We start from the raw sequence: 23697 nt of genomic DNA, 5'->3' as shown, positions 1-23697 counted from the left end.
CTGTAGGTGGGACTATACTAGACATGGCCTACACCTCAACAAGAAAGGGAAGGGTAAACTGGCTGGGCTGATAGCAGGAAATTTAAAGGGGGGAGGAACTACATCTCATGGTGGAAACTCTTTTTTAGTGTAAGATAAGTGTCCAGTGGGAAACGCAGCTAGGCAAGTACTAAAGATGTTAAAAAAGTTCAAGATACTGACAAAAGTAAAGTGAAAAATAATGTTAGTATATTTCATCAAAATATTGGGGGATTGAAGAATAAAATTGATGAGCTTCTGCTTTGTTTAGAAGATATAGAAACTGAGAATGCAATAGATGTACTATACAATGCCTGTCTGAGCATCACATGATATGCAAAAGGTTAGCATCAATGGGTACAAATTAGCTGCACATGTAAGTAGAGATAATATGATGAGATTAGGAGTTGCCATATACACTCCTGGAAATGGAAAAAAGAACACATTGACACCGGTGTGTCAGACCCACCATACTTGCTCCGGACACTGCGAGAGGGCTGTACAAGCAATGATCACACGCACGGCACAGCGGACACACCAGGAACCGCGGTGTTGGCCGTCGAATGGCGCTAGCTGCGCGGCATTTGTGCACCGCCGCCGTCAGTGTCAGCCAGTTTGCCGTGGCATACGGAGCTCCACCGCAGTCTTTAACACTGGTAGCATGCCGCGACAGCGTGGACGTGAACCGTATGTGCAGTTGACGGACTTTGAGCGAGGGCGTATAGTGGGCATGCGGAAGGCCGGGTGGACGTACCGCCGAATTGCTCAACACGTGGGGCGTGAGGTCTCCACAGTACATCGATGTTGTCGCCAGTGGTCGGCGGAAGGTGCACGTGCCCGTCGACCTGGGACCGGACCGCAGCGACGCACGGATGCACGCCAAGACCGTAGGATCCTACGCAGTGCCGTAGGGGACCGCACCGCCACTTCCCAGCAAATTAGGGACACTGTTGCTCCTGGGGTATCCGCGAGGACCATTCGCAACCGTCTCCATGAAGCTGGTCTACGGTCCCGCACACCGTTAGGCCGTCTTCCGCTCACGCCCCAACATCGTGCAGCCCGCCTGCAGTGGTGTCGCGACAGGCGTGAATGGAGGGACGAATGGAGACGTGTCGTCTTCAGCGATGAGAGTCGCTTCTGCCTTGGTGCCAATGATGGTCGTATGCGTGTTTGGCGCCGTGCAGGTGAGCGCCACAATCAGGACTGCATACGACCGAGGCACACAGGGCCAACACCCGGCATCATGGTGTGGGGAGCGATCTCCTACACTGGCCGTACACCACTGGTGATCGTCGAGGGGACACTGAATAGTGCACGGTACATCCAAACCGTCATCGAACCCATCGTTCTACCATTCCTAGACCGGCAAGGGAACTTGCTGTTCCAACAGGACAATGCACGTCCGCATGTATCCCGTGCCACCCAACGTGCTCTAGAAGGTGTAAGTCAACTACCCTGGCCAGCAAGATCTCCGGATCTGTCCCCCATTGAGCATGTTTGGGACTGGATGAAGCGTCGTCTCACGCGGTCTGCAAGTCCAGCACGAACGCTGGTCCAACTGAGGCGCCAGGTGGAAATGGCATGGCAAGCCGTTCCACAGGACTACATCCAGCATCTCTACGATCGTCTCCATGGGAGAATAGCAGCCTGCATTGCTGCGAAAGGTGGATATACACTGTACTAGTGCCGACATTGTGCATGCTCTGTTGCCTGTGTCTATGTGCCTGTGGTTCTGTCAGTGTGATCATGTGATGTATCTGACCCCAGGAATGTGTCAATAAAGTTTCCCCTTCCTGGGACAATGAATTCACGGTGTTCTTATTTCAATTTCCAGGAGTGTATGTCAAAAGCTTCCATAGTGTAAAAAATTTAGAAACTAAAGAATTTAGTGTAAAGTAACATATGAAAGCTTGTGCCACTGAACTTAAACTAAATGATGGCACTTTCACAATCGTAACAGTGTATAGGTCCCCCTCAGGGAATTTCCCGCTATTTCTAGAAAACGTGGATGCTTTGTTGTGCTATCTGTCAGACAGGGAGAAGCAAATTATCATTTGTGGGGATTTCAACGTTGATTCACTGAAAGAGTGTAATAGGAAGAATGACCTTGTAGTATTGCTCAGTTCTTTCAATTTGAACTCCGTCATTGATTTTCCTACTCGGATAACAAAGAACAGCAGTATATTGATAGATAACTTTTTTATAGACCAAGATAAGTTTACGGATATAAATGCTTATCCTGTTGAGAATGGTCTTTCAGATCATCGTGCACAGCTAGTTACAGTACATGACATAGCTCCATGCAGTATATCAAATCAGACTTTCAAAGCAGTGCGTTCAATTAACAATATAAATATTGCAAACTTTAGGGAGAGCCTACAGCAGCTAGACTGGGATGAAGTGTATAAGGAACCCGATGCAAACTTGAAATATAACTTATTGCACGATACATTTTTAAGGGTATTTGAAAACTGTTTTCCCAAGAAAATGTTGTTGTTGTTGTGGTCTTCAGTGCTGAGACTGGTTTGACGCAGCTCTCCATGCAACTCTATCCTGTGCAAGCTTTTTCATCTCCCAGTACCTACTGCAACCTACATCCTTCTAAATCTGCTTAGTTTTTTCATCTCTGGGTCTCCCTCTACGGTTTTTACCCTCCATGCTGCCCTCAAATACTAAATTGGTGATCCCTTGATGCCTCAGATCATGTCCTACCAACCGATCCCTTCTTCTGGTCAAGTTGTGCCACAAACTTCTCTTCACCCCAATCCTATTCAACACTTCCTCATTAGTTAAGCATAATTCTAAGAAAACATATAAAAAACCTTGGCTAACTAAAGGAATAAGAATATCTTGCAACCGTAAAAGAGAACCGTATCTAACAGCAAGAGGGAGTACTGACCCCGAAATTGTTCAGTATTATAAAAACTATTGTGTGGTGCTAAGAAAAGTTATTAAAAGTCCAGAAGCATGTGTATCATGTCTGAGATCAGTAACTCTGATAATAAAATTAAAGCAATTTGGAATATTATCGAAAGGGAAACAGGGCAACCAAGAGCACAGGAAGACTTTAGTGTCATAAAACTGAATGACAAGTGTGCTAACAAACTATCAGAAATTGAAAATATTTTCAATAATCATTTTTTAAACGTTGTAGAGAAAATAGGATCTAGATCTTCACTAGAAGAGGCAAGGCTACTAATAGAAGAGGCCATACCTGTGCTGTTTGAAACAACTGTAATTCCACCATCCTCTCCCTCTGAAATCAGTAAAATAATAAACTCACTGGAAAGTAAAAGCTCTTACGGAATTGATGGCATTTCCAGCAAGGTACTTAAAGCTTGTTCCCCACAGATAAGTAGGATTCTCAGCCACATAATAGCTCTTTGGAGCAGGGTGTTTTCCCCGATACACTGAAATATGCCATTGTAAAACCATTGCATAAAAAGGGCGATATGTCGGATGTCAACAACTACTGCCGAATCTCTCTTCTGACAGTTCTATCAAAAATTTTTGAGAAAGTAATGTATTCAAGAGTAGGCTCCAATATTTGTAAAAATAAAGTACTAACAAAATGTCAGTGTGATTTTCAGAAAGGCTTTTCAACAGAAAATGCTATATACGCTTTCACTGATCAAATATTAAATGCTCTGAATAACTGGACATCACCCACTGGTATTTTTTGTGATCTCTCAAAGACCTTTGATTGTGTAAATCATGGAATTCTTTTAGATAAGCTAAATCATTATGGTTTGAGTCGGGTAGTGCACAAATGGTTTAATTCATACTTAACTGGAAGAATGCAGAAAGTTGGAAGAAGTGGATCATGTAATGTTAAAACAACAGCTGATTCCTCAAACTGGGGGGCTATCAGGTATGGGGTCCCACAGGGTTCAGCCTTAGGTCCTTTACTGTTCTTGATATACATTAATGACTTACCATTCCACATTGATGAAGATCCAAAGTTAGTTATTTTTGCTGATGATACAAGTATAGTAGTAACATCCAAAAACCAAGAACTAAGTGATGTAATTGTAAATGATGTTTTTCACAAAAGTATTAACTGGTTTTCAGCAAACAGACTCTCTTTAAATTTTGATAAAACACAGTATATACAGTTCTGTACAGTAAATGGCACAACTCCAGTAATAAATATAGACTTTGAACAGAAGTTTGTAGCTAAGGTAGAATTTTCAAAATTTTTAGGTGTGTCCATTGATGAGAGGTTAAACTGGAAGCAACACATTGATGGTCTGCTGAAACGTCTGAGTTCAGCTACGTATGCTATTAGGGTTATTGCAAATTTTGGTGATAAGAATCTCAGTAAATTAGCTTACTATGCCTACTTTCATTCGCTGCTTTCGTATGGCATCATATTCTGGGGTAATTCGTCGTTGAGTAGAAAAGTATTCATTGCTCAAAAACGTGTAATCAGAATAATTGCTGCAGCCCACCCACGGTCATCCTGCAGACATCTATTTAAGGATCTAGGGATCCTCACAGTTACCTCACAGTATATACATTCACTTATGAAATTTGTTGTTAATAATCCAACCCAGTTCAAAAAGTAATAGCAGTGTGCATAGCTATAACACCAGGAGAAAGGATGATCTTCACTATGCAGGGATAATTCTGACTTTGGCACAGAAAGGGGTAAATTATGCTGCCACAAAAGTCTTTGGTCACCTACCAAACAGCATCAGATAGCCAACTATCATTTAAAAATACATTAAAAGAATTTCAATATGACATCTTCTTCTACTGATTGGCTGAATTTTTAGATATAAATTAAGGGAAAAACAACAACAACAACAACAACTTAACCATTAGTGTCATGCAATATTTTGTGTAATGTAATATCTTGTACAGTCATCTTTTATTAACCTGACACGTTCCACATCATTACGAAGTGTCGTATTCATGATCTATGGAACAAGTATTAATCTAATCTAAATTGACTGACGTGGCCTTGTAACATTACCAAAACGGCCTAGCTGTGCTGGTACTGCCGACGGCTGAAAGTAATGGCATGCATCTCTACTGTATGGTTAAATCATGATGGCGCCCTCTTGGGTAAAATATTCCGGAGGTAAAATTGTCCCCCATTCGGATCTCCGGACGAGGACTTGTCAGCAGGATGTTGTTATCAGGAGAAAGAAAACTGGCGTACTACGGGTCGGAGCGTGAAACGTCCGATCCCTTAATCGGGCAGGTAGGTTAAAGTATTTAAAAAGGGAAATGGATGGGTTAAGGTTAGATATGGTGGGAATTAGTGAAGTTCGGTGGGAGGAGGAACAAGACTTCTGGTCAGGTGAACACAGGGTTATAGATATAAAATCAATAGGGGTAATGCAGGAGTAGGTCTGATAATGAATACAAAAAATAGGAGCGCGGCTAAGCTACTATGAAAAGCATAGTGAACGCATTATTGTAGGCAAGATAGACACAAAGCCCACACCTACCACAGTACTAGAACTGTGTATGCCAACTAGCTCTTCAGATGTTGAAGACATGGAAGAAATGTACGATGAGATAAAAGAAATTATTCAGGTAGTGGCAGGAGACGAAAATTTAATAGTCATGGGGGACTGGAATTCGATAGTGGGAGAAAGAAAAAGTTGTAGGTGAACATAGAATGGGGTAAGGAATGGAAGAGGAATCCGCGTGGTAGAATTATGCACAGAGCATAACTTAATAATAGCCAACACTTGGTTTAACAATCATGAAAGAACATTGTATACGAGGAAGAGGCCTGGAGACACTGGAAAGTTTCAGATGGATTAAATAATGGTAAGACAAAGATTTAGGAACCAGGTTTTAAATTGTAAAACATTTCCAGGGGCAGATATGGACTCTGACCACAATGTATTGCTTATGAACTGAAGATTAAAACTAAACTGCGAAAAGGTGGGAGTTTAAGGAGATGGGATCTGGATAAACTGAATGAACCAGACGTTGAAGAGAGTTTGAGATGGAGCATTGGCGAACGATTGACAAGAACAGGGGAAAAAATACAGTAGAAGAGGAGTGCGTACCTTTCAGAGATGAAATAGTGAAGGCAGCAGGGGATCAAGTAGGTAAAAAGACGAAGGCTAGGAGAAATCCTTGTGGAACAGAAGAGATACTGAATTTAATTGATGAAAGGAGAAAATATAAAAACGCGGTAAATGAAGCAGGCGAAAAGGAATACAAACAGTTGAAAAATGAGATCGACAGGAAGTGCAAAATGGCTAAGGAGAGATGGGTAGAGGACAAATGTAAGGATATAGAGGCATATGTCACTAGGGGTAACATAGATAAACATGAAAATTAAAGAGATCTTTGGAGAAAAGAGAACCGCTTATATAAATATCAAGAGCTCTAGATGCAAAACCAATTGTAATCAAAGAAGGGAAAGCAGAAAGGTGGAAGGAGTATATATAGGGTCTATACAAGGGCAATGTACTTGAGAGCAATAATATGGAAATGGAAGAGGGCGCACATCAAGATGAATTGGGAGATATGATACTGCGTGAAGAATTTGACAGAGCACTGAAAAGACCCAATTCGAAACAAGGCCCCGGGAGGAGACAACATTCCATTAGGACTGCTGACAGCCTTGAGAGAGCCAGTCATGACAAAACTCTACCATCTGGTGAGCAAGATATATGCGACAGGCGATATATCCTCATACTTCAAGAAGAATATAATAATTCCAATCCCAAAGAAAGCAAGTGTTGACAGGTGTGAAAATTTCCGGACTGCCAGTTTAATCAGCCACGGCTGCAAAATACTAAAGCGAATATTTTACAGACGAATGGAAAAACTGGTAGAAGCCGACCTCGGAGAAGATCTATATTTGATTCCGTAGAAATGTTGGAACACGCGAGGCAATACTGACCCTACGACTATCTTAGCAGATAGATTCAGGAAAGACAAACCTTTTCTACCATTTGTAGACTTACAGAAAGCTTCTGACAATGTTGACTGGAATACTCTCTTTCAAATTCTGAAGGTGATAGGTCAAATGCAGCGAGCTTATGGCTATTTACAATTTGTACAGAAACCAGATAGCAGTTAAAAGAGTCGAGGGGCACGAAAGGGAAGCAGTGTTTGGAAAGGGAGTGAGACAGGGTTGTAGCATATCTTTGATGTTATTCACACTGTTTATTGAGCAAGCAGTAAAGGAATCAAATGAAAAATTTGGAGAAGGAATTAAAATCCATGGTGAAGAAAAAAAACTTTGAGGTTTACCGATGACATTGTAATTCTGTCAGAGACAGCAAAAGACCCGGAGGAGCAGTTGAATGGAATGGACAGCATCATCAAAGGATGATATAAGATGAACATCAAAGGAATGTAGTCGGAATAAATCAGGTTATGCTGGGCGAATTAGATTAGGAAATTAGACAAAGTAGTACATCAGCTTTATTATTTGCGTAGCAAAATAAAAGATGGTTGAAAAGGATTCAAATGGCTCTGAGCACTATGGGACAACATCTGAGGTCATCAGTCCCCTAGAACCTAGAACTACCTAAACCTAACTAATCAAAGGACGGCACAAACGTCCATGCCCGAGGCAGGTTTCGAACCTGCAACCGTAGCAGTCGCGCGGTTCCGGACTGAAGCGCCTAGAATCGCTCGGCCACAGCAGCTGGCAAAATAACTGATGATGGCCGAAGTAGAGACGATATAAAATGTAGACTCGCAATGGCGAGGATAGTGTTTCTGAAGAAGAGAAATCTGTTAACATCGAATATAGATTTAAGTGTCAGGAAGTCTTTTCTCAAAGTATTTGTGTGGAGTGCAGCCATGTATGGATGTGAAACGTGGACGATAAATACTTAACATAAGAAGAGAATAGAAGCTTTCGAAATGTGGTGCTACAGAAGAATGCTGAATATTGGATGGGTAGATCGCGTAACTAATGAGGAGGTATTGAATAGGATTGGGGAGAAGAAACGTTTGTGGCACAGCTTGACTAGAGGAAGGAATCGGTTGGTAGGTCATGTTCTGAGGCATCAGGGGATCGTCAATTTAGTCTTGGAGGGAAGCGTGGATCGCAAAAATCGTAGAGGGTCACCTAGGGATGAATACACCAAGCAGACTCAGAAGAATGTAGGTTGCAGTAGTCACTCGGAGATGAAGAGGCTTGTGCAGGATAGAGTAGTGTGGAGAGCTGCGTCAAACCAGTCTCTGGATACAAGACCACAACTACAACAATATGAAATCCATTGAGCTGTAATTTTTAAAAAAGTTTTAGCTAACAAGTTGTGAATTTTCTGAGTTTCACAAGTAAATTCTAACATTTATAGCTATCAAATTATCACGTTTTCACTTATTGGAACTATGTGCTGCTTCCCGTGGCACTGGACAGAAACTTCGTAAAGACTTCAGCGACGTAGAGTGTGGAACGTGATAAAATAGTAAGAAGACAACAGCTCCACAGACCGCTGTCCCGCCATCAGCAGAAAACGTCATACAAACGTCAGCCTTAACGTAGACATGTAAACAAGATATTATTCGCTGTCGGCTTCAAGGCCCGTCAGTCAGTGCTCCTGTAGTGATCGGAAGGGTTGATTAATGATTAAGCCTGACTAAGAAACACGGAACTTGAGGTAAAACTTCTTCTGGACCTGGCTTCTTCCGTCCACTAAGGCCTGCGTCGTACCAAATGGCTCTGGAAGTGCAGAGGGATTCTCGTATCTGTCAATCCTTTAGGCTTCCTAGTCACTAAGTGCTGTAGCTACAGAAAGCTTTCGTTGTTCCTTTCCCATGGCATTTTGGTAAATGGCAACTGGGTACTTGGAGCTATTGCGTAGCACAACAACATTAGTAACAAAATTTGAGTAACCATCGACCAGACAAAGTCCCGTAACGTACTAAATCAATTCTGCTAGTACAGCTGTACTACTTTAAAAGCTCAGAAGGTGTCCGTTGTTCCTTCAGTTAGATTTAACATTACGCGTTGATGCTATCGATCGTCTGATCCTGTTTGGTTCTGAACTTAAGCGCTATTAAAGATACCGAATACAACTTTCGCTGTATCTAATCGACTTTGTGCAGCTATTGTGCTTCTTATCAATATTAGGCAACTTCCACTGAGTCTAATGTCGTCTGAAGTCGTTAAGAGAATATAGTGAGGTTTACACCAATGATTTATCTACAACACGCAATGGAATCTGACTAAACGACTTTCATCCCGAATGATCAGGGAATGAATAATTTCATTAACAGTTTAAAAAATCATTTTTCAAGCATCGCAGCTATTCTCACTAATTACAGGACATGGGATGCACGTAAACGAAAAGACTTGCTGACAATACTTGATGACAAAAAAAATTACTAACACGAAATGTTTTCTAATTGAACTTTAGAACTCATTATTAAAGCAGAAATCATCTTACCATTACAGTGAGGTGACAAAAGTCAACTGGAAAATTGTGGTGAGATGTGTCCCGAATCAGTTGCTAAGAGCTGATGGCTGGATTCGCCTGTGACGCAGATCCCATGAAGCCTTGGACCTGAGTTGTGAACAAGGCACTGTCCATGATGGTGGTGGTCCTATAATTGTGTGGGCTCTGTTTACATGGAATGGACTGTGTCCTCTGGTCCAACTGAATCGACCATAGAGTGGGAATGGTTATTTTCGGATTCATTTATGGAACATAACAGTAATCGAGAGGTCAGATCGTGCACAATTTCCTGCACCGGCAACACTTTCGCAATTATGCGCGGCTGTTGAGGCAGTGTGGCTCAGTATTTCTCCAGCTGACTTCCAAAGACTCTTCAAAAACTCTTTGAGTCCACGCCACGTTGAGTTGCTGCATTATGCTGGGCGAAAGGAAGTGAGACACGATATTAGGAGATATTCCATGATTTTCGCCATCTCACTGTATGGTTCCTTACAAGGTTTGGCATCTTGACAAATTTTCTGGACATTATTGTGTCAGAAAAGTATGATACCATTGAAAGTATGGGACACATAGCTCTTCTGAACGCATTAAAATTCAAACACTCGCTACAGCACATAGAGGAAATACTAATAATTCCCAAGCGATTGCTATAAAACCTGGCTTCTATTTGCGAAAATCTGTAGAGCACAATGGTAAGATCTTAACTTGGATGAATAACGAAATCAAGTTCCTCTTCCAAACCTTGAACTGAAAACTGATAAAATTTACACACACACAAAATTTTGCTACATAATTCCCTTAGTAACTGAATTTAATTACGGCACGGATAAGATAAATTATGAAAGAAATCATGAACTAAATTCCCAACCAAAATATTTTATCCTAAGTGCGCGCTGAAGCAGCACATGTTTCTCAACAAAGAATCAGACTACGACTAAGAGATGCACCGAAAATCGACGCCGCGACGCCAAACGCTTCCCACAATCAAGTGGATGCTAAAAATGCCAGCACCCGTTACTCCAACCTCTCACTAATTTACTGTACAAAACTTGAACATGAGTTCGGTGGAAATTTCCACAAATCCCACACTGGTCTGAATGACTAACAGCAAGATGAATGTTTTAAAAGTGCGGGACAAACTGTTGTTTCCGCTGGTTATGCAAAAGGTCAGCGGACGTTACCACTCATCTAGAGAGAGAATTCTACGATTGCATACACCGAGGTAGCTGAAGTCGCTGGATGCACGTATACAGACGGCGTTACTATCGCGTATGCAAGGTATAAAAGGGCAGTGCATTGGCTGAGCTGTTGTATTCAGGTCATTCGTGTGAAAAGGTTTACTACGTGATTATAGCCGCACGACGGCAGTTAACAGACTCTGGACGCGGAATGGTACTTGGAGCTAAATGCATGGGACACCACATTTCAGAAGTCGTTAGGGAATTCAAAATTCCGAGATCCACAGTGTCAAGAATGTGACGAGAATACAACATTTTAGGTATTGCTTGTCATCACAGACAACGCAATGGCCGACGGCCTTCACTTAACGATCGAGAGCAGCGGCATTTGCGTAGATATGGCAGTGCTGACAGACAATCAACACTTCTTGAAATAACCATAAAAGTCAATATGGGACGCACGACAACGAGTCGGAATTTGGTGTCAACGAGCGATAGTAGCAGACGACCAACGCGAGTGCCTTCCTAACAGTACGATATCGCGTGCAGCGCCTCTCCTGGGAGTCGGCCGCCGTGGCCGAGCGGTTCTAGGCGCTTCGGGCCGGAACCACGCAGCTGCTACGGTCGCAAGTTCGAATCCCGCCTCGGGCATGGATGTGTGTGACGTCCTTAGGTTAGTTAGGTGTAAGTAGTTCTAAGTCTAGGGGACTGATGACCTCAGAAGTTAAGTCTCATAGTGCTCAGAGCCATTTGAACCATTTGAGCCACTTGAACCTCTCCTGGGCTCGTGACCATATCGGTTGGACCCCATACGACTGGAAAACCGTCGCCTGGTCAGTTGAGCCCGGATTCCAGTTGATAAGAGCTGATCGTAGTCTTCAACTGTGACGTACACCTCACGAAGCCGTGGACTTAAGTTGTGAACAAAATACCGTGCAAGATGAGGGCGGCTCGGTGAGGCCTGTGTTTACATGGAATGGAGTAGGTTATGGTTGTGTTCGGTTACTCGATTTGCAGTCTTCCATGACTTCACGTTCCCAAACACCAATGAATTTTCATGGATGACATTGTACCATGCCACCGCGTCACAGTTGCTCGTGACTGATTTGAATTCTAGACAATTCGAGCAATTGATTTTGCCATCCAGATCGCCCGGCATGGATCTGATTGAACATTTACGAGACATAATCGAGAGGTCTGCTCGTGTACAAGATTTTGCACCGCAACACCTTCACAGCTATGGATGGCTTTAGAGGCAGCATGGATCAATATTTCTGCAGAGGACTTCCAGCAACTTGTTGAGTCCATGCCTCGTCGAGTTGCTACACTATGCCGGGCGAAACGAGGTCCGAAACGATATTAGGAGGTATCCCATGACTTTTGTAACCTCAGTGTATACACCATAAGTGTGACATAAAGCCATATTAGTCAGTGTTTACACTTTCAATCAGTCACACGTTCATACACGACAGAGTTCACATTTATCAGATTATGGCTATAGTTTAACAAAGGATTATGGTATGAGATGGCTCTGAGCACTATGGAACTTAACATCTGAGGTCATCAGGCCCCTAGAACTTAGAACCACTTAAACCTAACTAACCTAAGGACATCACACACATCCATGCCCGAGGCAAGATTCGAACCTGCTACCGTAGCGGTCGCGAGGTTCCTGACTGAAGCCCCTAGAACCCATCGGCCACACCGGCCGGCTATGGTATGAGATAAAAGGAAATAAAATACGTAAATGAAAGTGTAGGCTTCCGTAGCTGTGGTCACGGCATTGGTCACAGTCAATAAAATTATTCAGATCATGTGATTAAAATAAACTAATGGAGGGTCTTGTGAGTGAAACCATTCATAAGAAACTTAACGGGAATCAGACGGCCAACATAATCAAACCGATGCAAGCATTATCAAAGCTAACTTGAATGAACTTCGACGCAATCAGTAGACCCATCACCAAGTTCCACAGGCACCAAGGATATATGGTGTAACTAAGGACCACAGAGAGACTTTTCCTCTACGGCCGATTATGAAGAGCGTTAATTCACCGACATGGTCTAGCAAAAGAACTGGCTCTGAAATTTCCACATTTTGTGACCTACACAGATTCATACATTAAGGACTCCACCCACTTTGTTGCACTTTTAAAAGAAAAAGTAACCTCGGCTACAGACCTAATAGTCAGCTTCGCGTCTCGGTGTAGCCACGGGGTCCAGGGGGCCTCGTCACGGTCCGTGCGGCTCCCCCCCCCCCCCCCCCCCCCCTCACCATCGGAGGTACGAGTCCTCCCTCGGGCAATGGTGCGTGTGTTGTCCATAGCGTAAGTTAGTTTAAGTTAGATTAAGTAGTGTGTAGGCTTAGTGACCGATGACCTTAGCAGTTTGGTCCCATAAGACCTTACCACAAATTAGCTTCGACTTGACGTCTTTATTCACGAATGTTCCACTGTCAGAGAAAGTGAACATCTTAAAGGAACGCATCGCACACGATGTCTGCGAGCTAGCGCGCCACTGTTTAACGACTAGCTATTTCAGATGGAAATGAGAATTTTGTAAACAGTCAGGCGGTGAGCTATGGGTTCCCCTGTGTCGCCTATTGCAACAGATACCTTCGTGGAAGCATGTGAAGAAACAGAACTCCAGTCCGCACCTTCACGCCAAGAATGCTGGCGCCGATATGTTGATTGCACCTGCGTTACCTGGCCACATCGAGAAGAATAGCTAAAGAACTCCCGCCAGCACCTGAGACAGCAGCGCAGCAAAATTCAGTTCACTACGGAGATAGAAAAGAATGAGGTGCTGCCTTGCCTCGACCTGAAAGTTTATCGAGAATCTGGTGGTAAACTTGGCCACAGGGTATACAGAAAGCCCACTGGCATCGGCAGGTACCTACATGCCTGCTCCCATCACCACCCCACGCAGAAGAAATCCATTTTGCGCACTTAAACCAAGAGGGCCCACGGGATTAGCGGTGAAGAACGTCTCGAGGCTGAACTGCAAAACCTCAGGAAACAATGATTATGGTATGAAGATGATAGATGAAACTATGGTGACAAACAATGAAGGCTGAAGGGTAGTGGCAGAAGGAAGCGCAAAACATCGCGCTACCGTGATATCGCGTCACAGCAAGAACAGTGATACAACTCAAAAATCCCCTACGTGAGAAAAATTGACTTTAAGGAATTCTGTAAAATTGTATGACCTTCCTTAAAATTTCCGCTATTTTTGGCAGTAAATTTCATTATGTTTTATATACAACTATAATATGAACGTATAGTTCTCTTCTCGTCGAATGTCAGGAGGTATAAGGCAATTATTAATTAATCTTTTGAGTTGTGTCACTTTTCTTGATTCTCTAAAAACTTTTTTTGTTTTTGCTATGACCCCTCACATAATACTTATGCCACTTTCTCACACCAAATAATATATATTTTTCTTTACTCACTGTAGTATAATATGACATTAGCATCTCCTTCTGGCAAAATTAGTACTTAAGCTAGAATAGAAATTGAAAACGAGTTGAAATTGTTTTATTAGCAAAATAAAAAACCCAAAATTATAATTTGTGAAAATAAGCTAAAATTTAAGTGACATAACTTCCGAAAACATAGCATCATAAACCGACTTGTGCAACGTAGGAATACTTTCCACCGGCAAGATTGACTCAATATGAACTTCCTTTATAACAGAAATTTCCCTATTTTTCTTGTATACTGCAATGCACGACACTTCCTAATATTTACAACAGCTGTAATCGTCAAAACAGTGTCTGTTACTTTATATACCGGGTGATCGAAAAGTCAGTATAAATTTGAAAACTTAATAAACCACGGAATAATGTAGATAGAGAGGTAAAAATTGACACACATGCTTCCTTTCCTTTATTGAGTTTCGATTCCCCCTAAAGGGGGCGGGCTGGCAGCAGCTTATTACGCCGCTCTTCAGCCTACAGAATTTGTTTTAAAAAGATGAAGATAATAAAAATAATAACAGTTGGCGATAAAATCGGTGACTTAAAGGTAAAATGGCAGAAAATACTGGAGCTTAAAACATAAAACACAGGGTGGACGATGCTAATAAAATACACAGGAAGCAGAAAAAAGAATAGACAGACAATTAAAAACCACGGCGACAGTCTGGTTTCTGTTCACAAGAGATATAAAATGCACACCCAGCGACAGCATGATTTCTGTTCCCAACACTGCGGAAAGATGCACAACACTGAACACTCACTTAAACACTGCCCTAAAAAATTGGCACAAATATGACATACCACACCCGAGAGCAGGTGGGGGGAAACTGGTCAGATGACGGGAAAAAGGGGGGGGGGGGGAAGGAGAGGAAAAGTGAAGGGGGAGGGGGTAAAGGAGCCAATGGAAGATGAAGATACATTAGAGGGGGGGGGGGGGTGCTGAGCAGACGTGCCTGGGAGTGGGAAAGGCAGAGGAGGGGAGTCTAAAAGGACGCAGGGGGGGGGTGGGGGGAGAAAGGTGATAGGGAGAGGGTAGGTGGGGAGAAAACACAGGATGGAGGGGGGGGGGGGAGGAAGAGGGAGCCCAGGGAAAGGACGTAATGCTGCTGAGACAGTTCAGGACGTAATGGAGACTGTAGCGGGTTCATCTATGCACGGGGAAGTCAGCGCTCGTGCAGTCCCACGTCGCACCGGCATTCCATACACTACTGTTTGGTTGGCGTTCCCTCCGTACAAAATCTATTGCCATCATGAACTGTTAACTGGCGATTTAGTGAAGCATAGGGCATTTGCGGTGTGGGCGTTTCAAGAGATGGCGGAAGATGAAGATTGGTTGAGTAACGTGTTGTGGACCTACGAAGCTCATTTCACGCTCCGAGGGTCTGTCAACGCCCATAACTGCAGAATTTGGACCACCGAAAATCCCAGAACTGTCGTGGAAACTCCATTGCACGACGAGAAAGTCACGGTATGGCTTGGATTTACCACATCTACCGTTATCGGGCCTTTTTTCTTCGAGGAAATGCGTGATTCTGGTTTTGTAACTGCTACCGTGACGGGTGAGAGGTACGCCGATATGTTACAGAATCGCATCATCCCCACATAGCTGATAAACACCTGCTGGAACGTACGATGTTTATGCAGGATGGCGCTCCACCTCATATTGGTAGACTTATGAAAGATCTCTTGCGCGCGTCGTTTGGTGATGATCGTGTGCTCAGCAGCCACTTTCGTCATGCTTGGCCTCCCAGGTCACCAGACCTCAGTCCATGCGATTATTGGCTTTGGGGTTACCTGAAGTCGCAAGTGTATCGTGATCGACCGACGTCTCTAGGGATGCTGGAAGACAAAATCCGCCGCCAATGCCTCACCATAGCTCCAGACATGCTTTACAGTGCTGTTCACAACATTATTCCTCGACTACAGCTATTGTTGAGGAATGATATTGGACATTTTTTAAACTTTAGTATTTTTTGGTTCTAATAAAACCCCATGTCATTCCAAGCATGTGAAACAATTTGTACCTCTCTATATACATTATTCCGTGATTTATTCAGTTTTGAAATTTATACTGACTTTTTGATCACCCGGTATATTTCTATGTCTAAAGCAAATTGTTATGTAAGATAAAGACTCGCTATAAACACAGACATTGTAATAACGGTGGTATGTTGCCATGAGACTAAAACGCTGATGTCATCAATTCTAGACTTACACACTACTTAATCTAACTTCAGCTAACTTACGGTAAGCACAACACAAATACCTTTGCCTGTGGGACGACTCCAACATCCGACGGGGGGGAGCCGCGCAAACCGTGGCCGGGCGCCCTAGTACTTGCGGCTACCCCACGCGGCTTGTAATATTGAACGATATTAAAAATTACGTTCAACTTATTTTATACGTGAAAAGCGTTACTGTTGAATGACCCAGGTACACCCGCCAGTAGCAAATTTAAAGGGACAATGTTCTTGCCTTGGCGAATCATAAAGTAGACTACAGCACAACTGCCACAGACAAATTGCGAGAGACAGATGTGACTTTTTTCGTGCACGTTTGAGCACTTCAGAGGTATTTTTCACTGAATAAACTAAAAATTGCAATTTTTTGACTTGTCACTTTTGTTACTGCGGTGCGATATGCTCAAGAGGGGCACTGCACGTGTGAACGGAATTCCCCGTCGAGCAGGTATCACACCGATTTCTTGAAGCAATAACTGAATAAAAGGTGTTCTTGACTCGCCGAAAGATGTCATTGACAAGCTGTATTGAGTATACAAAAACGGATATCTGGACACGGAGCATACAGCGTGATTATAATTAAACTTTCAAACCGCTGTGGAAATAATACCACTGTTCAGAATGACGCGCATTGCAATGGAATATTATCGGAGAATGGGGAAAACGTATGGCAGACGAAATATAAACAGTTACAAAATGTAGCAATAGATGGCGCTGTATGCATCATAAATTAATAGTGGTCGACTACAATGACAAATGAATCGTACAACAGTGCCTAAGGCGTACGTTTGACGTTAAACAACTGTACTATTCAGTGTGCATGGGTGTACAAGTGTGATACTGTTAGTTACGTAAGTCCATCCACCAAGGCAAGGTCGTATCACATCGGATAGAAAAAAAATCGTTTTTAGTTGCCTTGAGGCCAAAAACCTCATAAAAAGCATCACTCACATCTGTTGGTAATGGTCCTGAGGCCAAAAACTGCATAAAAAGCATCAGTCAAAATCAATTCGGATTACTCCAGAATGAGATTTTCACTCTGCAGCGGAGTGTGCGCTGATATGAAACATCCTGAAAGATTAAAACTATGTGCCGGACCGAGAGTCGAACTCGGGACCTTTGCCTTTCAAGGGCAAGTGCTCCGCCAACCTTTCTTTTTTTTGTCTCATTTCGTTGTATACTGTTCGTTCAATTTGTTCGGGGCGGACGTCCGATGACACCCGTTTAGGTTCTTAGTTGATCCATTCACTCAGTTTTTTATTACATAGGGTAGCTAACCCTCTAACCGAACACGCTGAGCTACCATCCCGGCGCCATCTGAGCTACCCAACCACGACTCACACCCCGTCTTCACAGCTTTACTTCCACCAGTATCCGTCTCCTACCTTCCAAACTTCACAGAAACTCTCCTGCGAAAGTTGCAGAACTAGCACTCCTGGAAAAAAGGATATTGCGGAGACTTGGCTTTGTCACACCCAGGAAGTCTCGTTCGGGCACACAGTTTTAATCTGATTATTAATTTCCATGTGACTAGCGCAAAACATGTTCATTATGATGTCCATAGCTTTCTGCAACAAGTAGAAATCAAGAAACAGCATGTTCTACAACTGATCGAAGTGTTTCCACTGTAATGTTCAGATCTTTGCACTGAACACAACACCTTTCAGATAGTCCCAGAATCAGAAGTCACACGAATTAAGATCGGGTGATCGGGACGGTCAGGCTGTAGGGAAATAGCGGCTGATAATGCTAGCATTTCCGAAATGGGGCTTCAGGAGCTGCTTGACTGGATTTGCAATGCGCGGAGGTGCGCCATTTTGCATAAAAATGATCCCATCCACACTGTTGGAGACCTGGAATGACGTGGTCACGCAAGAGACATTCATAGCGTTCACCTGTGAAGGTACAGATAGCAGGACCGGAAGCATCAGTCTCTTCGAGAAAATATGGCCCTATGATAAATGAATCCGTAAATCCGCATCACAAAGTGACCTTTTCTAGATGAAGTGGTACTGGTTGATTTGCGTGTGGATTTTCGGTTCCCCATATTCTACAATTCCTTTTTATTGACATATCCTGTCGGGTGGAAGTGAGCTTCGCCTGTCCACAAAATCTTCCACGGCGAATCATTGTCCGGTTCCATGCGAGCAAGAAATTCTAAAGCAAAGGTCTCTCTTGTTGGCAGGTCAACAGGAAGAAACTCGTGCACATGGGTAATTTTGAATGGATAGCAAAGAACAATGTTTCGTAGGATTTTACGCACAGTGTTCACACGTATGTCCAATGTTCGGGCAATTCTCCGTGCACTACACGTTTGCACACCACCACTCGTCTCCTCCTGCATTGCTGTGTCCACTGCTTCCACTGACGTCGAATCAATTCCCTTTCTGCCTGTACCAAGTTGAACACCAAAAGAACCCGTATTTTCGAATTTCCGAATCATTTTACGCAGACCCGCGGACCAACGCCTTTTTTCAAACCCTTCAGTGTCCGGAAATTCTGCAGAGCGACGTGTTCTCAGTCATCATTCTTGTAAACAGCTTTACAAGCACAGCGCGATCCTGCATTGAGACAGTCACGGCGAACATCGCAGATGCGAAAGGAGGAAAAGCCGTGTACCCGATTTTTTCCCCATTATTGTCATTTCCATTCCCCATCAGGGGCGGGCTGGCAGCAGCAGTGTAAAGGGCGTATTTATACCGACTTCAATGGGTCGTGCGCATAACAGTTGTCTCCATTTGCGTCTTCTGACGCATACAACGCCATTGTTGATCAACTTTCACACTATTTTTTTCTTCTGGTATACGTTTCCCCCCTCTCCGATAACATCCAGTTGCAATTTGACGTCATTCTGTCCAGTGGTGTTATTTCTACAGCGTTTAGAAAGTTCAACTTTAAGTAGAATCATCCTGTACATCCGACTAACAAAACACAACTCATCGGTACCAGCATACCAGGATAAGCGCGGCAAACTGATAGAATTCCGAGAAGCCCGCGAACTAGCGAAACAGCCTCTTACCTTCAGGCGGAAGACTGGAGAAGCGGTAGAAATAACCAGCCGACCCGCCGACACGAAATAAGAACACAGGTGCAGACTTCCAGCGTCCTGGTTGCCAGCAATAACGGCGCTACAGGAGGGCAGAGGGCAGTTCATGCGAAGCAACACACACACACACACACACACATACACACACGCACGCACGGGAAACCACAGCGGCCGCAGGTACACGGACTACTGACACATCTCAGCCGGCACTAGGCAGCAAGTAAACAACGCTACATCACTCCTGCCGCCAGTTTCTCATTTGCAGTGGCAAGCAGTTGAACAAACGCCAGTCAAGAACTCCTATTTACACCAGTGAAAAGAAGTATTTCCAATACCAATAAAGAACGTTCAACATCACTAGGTGAAGCCAAGCTAATCATTACAAATAATAATTTTATTTGAAAGGTGGTTGGTACGTGTAACTTTCAAGCTTCTCAGCTCTCCTGCTCGCATTGCTGCGCTAGCACTCCTGGAAGGTGGGAGTGGCAGTCGCACAAGCTTATCTGTAATGCTGTGGAGAGCTACTGGCAGATCTGAAGAGCTGAGAGAGTGTCACTGTTCGTGCCTGGATTGCTAGGCCTGTAGTAAAATAGCCGGCGAAGAATAGAGTTTAAGAAGTGATTCCTGGCTTAATGCACAATTTTAAGCTGCCTCGAAGTTTCAAACCAACACCCATCGCGCTGCGTAGTGACACGTTTAAGAGGAGGAGGAGGATATTAGTGTTTAACGTCCCGTCGACAACGAGGTCATTAGAGACGGAGCGCAAGCTCGGGTGAGGGAAGGATGGGGAAGGAAATCGGCCGTGCCCTTTCAGAGGAACCATCCCGGCATTTGAGTGAAGTGATTTAGGGACATTACGGAAAACCTAAATCAGGATGGCCGGAGACGGCATTGAACCGTCGTCCTCCCGAATGCGAGTCCCGTGTGCTAACCACTGCGCCACCTCGCTCGGTCGACACGTTTATGGTGGACTCAGTTCGCTTTTAGAAATACATAACAACATTCGTTCTACATCACTGGATACCAATATAGACTCCAATTGTTAAGCATTTAGCTACCCAGGTAATTGTCACACTCTTTTCCTGCACCATGTGTAACCAGATTACACAAGAATGTCTGATGAACAATTTATCTTCCTAAGCAGAACTTTAATAAGCGATATTCACATTTCAGAATTGTAGGAGATAATAGTGTGATTCTGTTACAGATCGGAGCTAGATTATCTGACTTTTGGCTCGTTAATGATTGATATAGACTAACCGTGTTAGACATACCCGGACACCGACAGCAGAAAAATGGTTCAAATGGCCCTGAGCACTATGGGACTTAACATCTGAGGTCATCAGTCCCCTATAACTTAGAACTACTTAAACCTAACTAACCTAAGGACATCACACACATCCATGCCCGAGGCAGGATTCGAACCTGCGACCGTAGCGGTCACGCGGTTCCAGACTGAAGTGCCTAGAACCGCACGGCCACACCGGCCGGCCCGACGGCAGATTTAACGATCTAAAATAGAATATTTACATTACAAACGTTTCTATACTTAGTATTAGTTTCCTTTTACACATAGTGTGGCTTCGGAAATATTTTCAGCAATGACCATGATCAGAGATTTTCGGCCTTCCATACGTCTAAATGCGTAATTTTAGTAAATTCCTAAAATACTTCGTTTTGTTTTCAGGAAGAAAAGGTGATTTCGAAACCAGAAGCAACGAAGTTCTGGAGCTGTCGAATTCGCAGCACATTTCCAAAAGGAAAGGTACGTAATTTTTGGCCTCTAAATACATTTCTATTTGAAATAAAGATGCTGAAGGTGAGCACCACGAAGCTTTCAGTTTCGCTAAGTTCCAAATTACTTGAGCCTACTGATACCCACCACATATTTTAAATTATTTCTTAATGTTGATATTGTTAAACTTACGATGTGAAGGAAAAGATACCGTGTAACATTCCTGCTGAATCATGTTAATCTTTCTGAACTGAATTTCTATAAACACGAATTTAGAAAAGGAACAAAAATTGGAGGATTAGTGGTGCGTTTTTCTACGGGAAAGGAACAATTTTTCACGCAGTTGCTTGAAGAAGCACCACATAGTGAACACACTGACTGATGTGTCGCTCACACCGGCACAGGGAAAACAGAGACCAAAGTTTACTAAACCTCATTTATCAAGGAAAGAAACCTGTGCTTCGACGATAATAACAAAATCACAAATACAGTGTCTCACAGGTATGAAGACATGACAGTATGATTCCAGAGTGTGATTCCAGAGTGTGAAAAAGTAGCACACCTATTATTTTCGTAGACAAATACACTTGCATGGAACGTAGGCTAAAATGGATGAAGTTGTCCTGAATAACACCAGAACAGGAACAGAATAGTCTGTACTGGATGCAGTCTAATTTAACCAAGGGAAACATTTACGAATGTCCCTATGATGGACTTCGAGAGCGTTCTAAGACGATCGGGTGGATAGCCCGCCCGGTGGCTACTTAACGCTCTCGAAGCCGGAAGAACTGACCTGTACAGCTCTGACGCCGACCTTTATAGCGGCCGGCGGCAGAACACTTGCGCCACTATCTTTTGGTCACATGTGTCGCCACATGAATAGGTCCCTCGGGAACGGCGACCTCTGGTAGCGCTGGGAGCACCGTCTGGTATTCGTCCGTTACTGCGACAGAGCGGGTTCGTGACGCTGGGGCGTGCAGACGCCATGTCGGCTGCACGCGTGCCCAAGTTGCCGGAAAGGTTGCCGATCGCTTTTCCGAAGATCTCCAGTATAGTACGGACAACTAAAAATAAAGTTCTTTAATACCCATTAAAGATCCTAACGAAAGCAATTCACGGGAAGCATTATTAAGAATTCTCTCTGACTTTTTCGAAATTGAGGTTGCAGACTATTGTGTACCTACGCTATATCCTTTACTAAGAAGAAATTTTTATGGTGATTTGTAGATTTGGATCCATAGTCAAAGTAAACTTATTGAAAGAGAACATACTTCTTCCATAGGCTTGGTTCTTTCTTTTTACTTAAACCTCTTAATGAAATAAGTTAATCTTGATCGTGAAGGTAGTTGGCAATTCTGTTACTGTGAACAGTTCAGTGATTGAATAGTTAAAAAGTCACTAGAGTTGGAAAGTCCCAAAACGAACTGAAAATTGAAGGTGAATTACATCATGGGCAGGCAGAGATTCTGAAATTTGATATTGAATTGTAAGGCATACATAGGAGCAGATATAGACTCGGATCAAAATTTAACAATGATGAAGAGGAGGCTGAAGTTTAACAGTGTCGTTCAGAAGAATCAGTGTAGAGAGCAGTGGGATAGCGAAGTACTGAGAAATGCTGAGATGCGGTTGAAGTTCTCTGGGGCTGTAGATACTGCTGTAATGAATGCCAAGTAGGTGGCTTAATTGATGTGGAATGGACATCTACAAAAGGGTACTCACAGAATCTGGAAAGACAAACATAGGTATGAAAAAAGCTTGAGCGAAAGGACAAATACTTCAGTTGGTCGACGAGAGAAGAGAGTGCAAAAATGTTTGGAGAAATTTAGCGATACTGAAACACGAGTCACTTAGGAATCCTGACAAAAACAGAGAACTGATTATGAAATGGCTGCAGGAAGAATGTGAAGAAATCGATAAGGAAATAACTGTCCGAAGGACAGATGCTGCATATAGGAAAATGAAAACGATCTTTCGTAAAATTAATTGCAAGGGTGTCAAAATTAAGAGTGCAGTGATAATGCCACTGTCAATCGCAGATGAGAGAGTGGGTAAGGGGAAAGAATACACTGAGGGACTCTATAAGAGGAAGGACTTTTATGATTACGTGAGTGATGAATATATGGGAGTCAATATAGAAGACATAAGGGACCCAGTATTAGAGTTCAATAAATCTTTAAATAAGGCTGAAGAGGTAGTTAACATTCCTTCATAGTTTCTGAAACCACTGGGGGAAAGAGACAACCAGATAAATATTGCTTTTGGTATGAAAGCAAGACGTAAGAGAAATCAGAATATGTTTGTAAATTTTGTTGACTTGAAAAGGCATTCGACAAAGTGAAATTTTGCAAGATGTTCGGAATTCTGGCCAAAACAAGAAAAAGCTTTAAGAAAAGATGGATACTTACAAGAACCACGAGGGAACAGTATGAATGGAAGACCAGTATTACGGGACAGGTTTTCCAGAAATAGTTCAAATGGCTCTGAGCACTATGGGACTCAACTTCTGAGGTCATTAGTCCCCTAGAACTTGGAACTAGTTAAACCTAACTAACCTAAGGACATCACACACATCCATGCCCGAGGCAGGATTCGAACCTGCTACCGTAGC

The 23697-nt window shown here is 43.2% G+C and overlaps 1 protein-coding gene across 1 annotated transcript in view; it reads left to right on the top strand.

Moving 5' to 3' along the window:
* LOC124613495 (opioid-binding protein/cell adhesion molecule homolog) overlaps positions 1–23697 on the top strand; it is a 202394-nt gene that overhangs the window by 150132 nt on the left and 28565 nt on the right. Inside the window, exon 8 of the mRNA XM_047142203.1 lies at positions 21039–21116. Within this exon, the coding sequence (XP_046998159.1) occupies positions 21039–21116 (78 nt within the window). The remainder of the gene's footprint in view (positions 1–21038; positions 21117–23697) is intronic.

The sequence above is a fragment of the Schistocerca americana genome, chromosome 4 (genome assembly GCF_021461395.2).
Source record: "Schistocerca americana isolate TAMUIC-IGC-003095 chromosome 4, iqSchAmer2.1, whole genome shotgun sequence".
In the NCBI taxonomy this organism is placed as follows: Eukaryota; Metazoa; Arthropoda; class Insecta; order Orthoptera; family Acrididae; genus Schistocerca; species Schistocerca americana.
The sequence above is the reverse complement of the archived record's forward strand: the minus strand, read 5'-3'. Positions and strand labels throughout refer to the sequence as shown.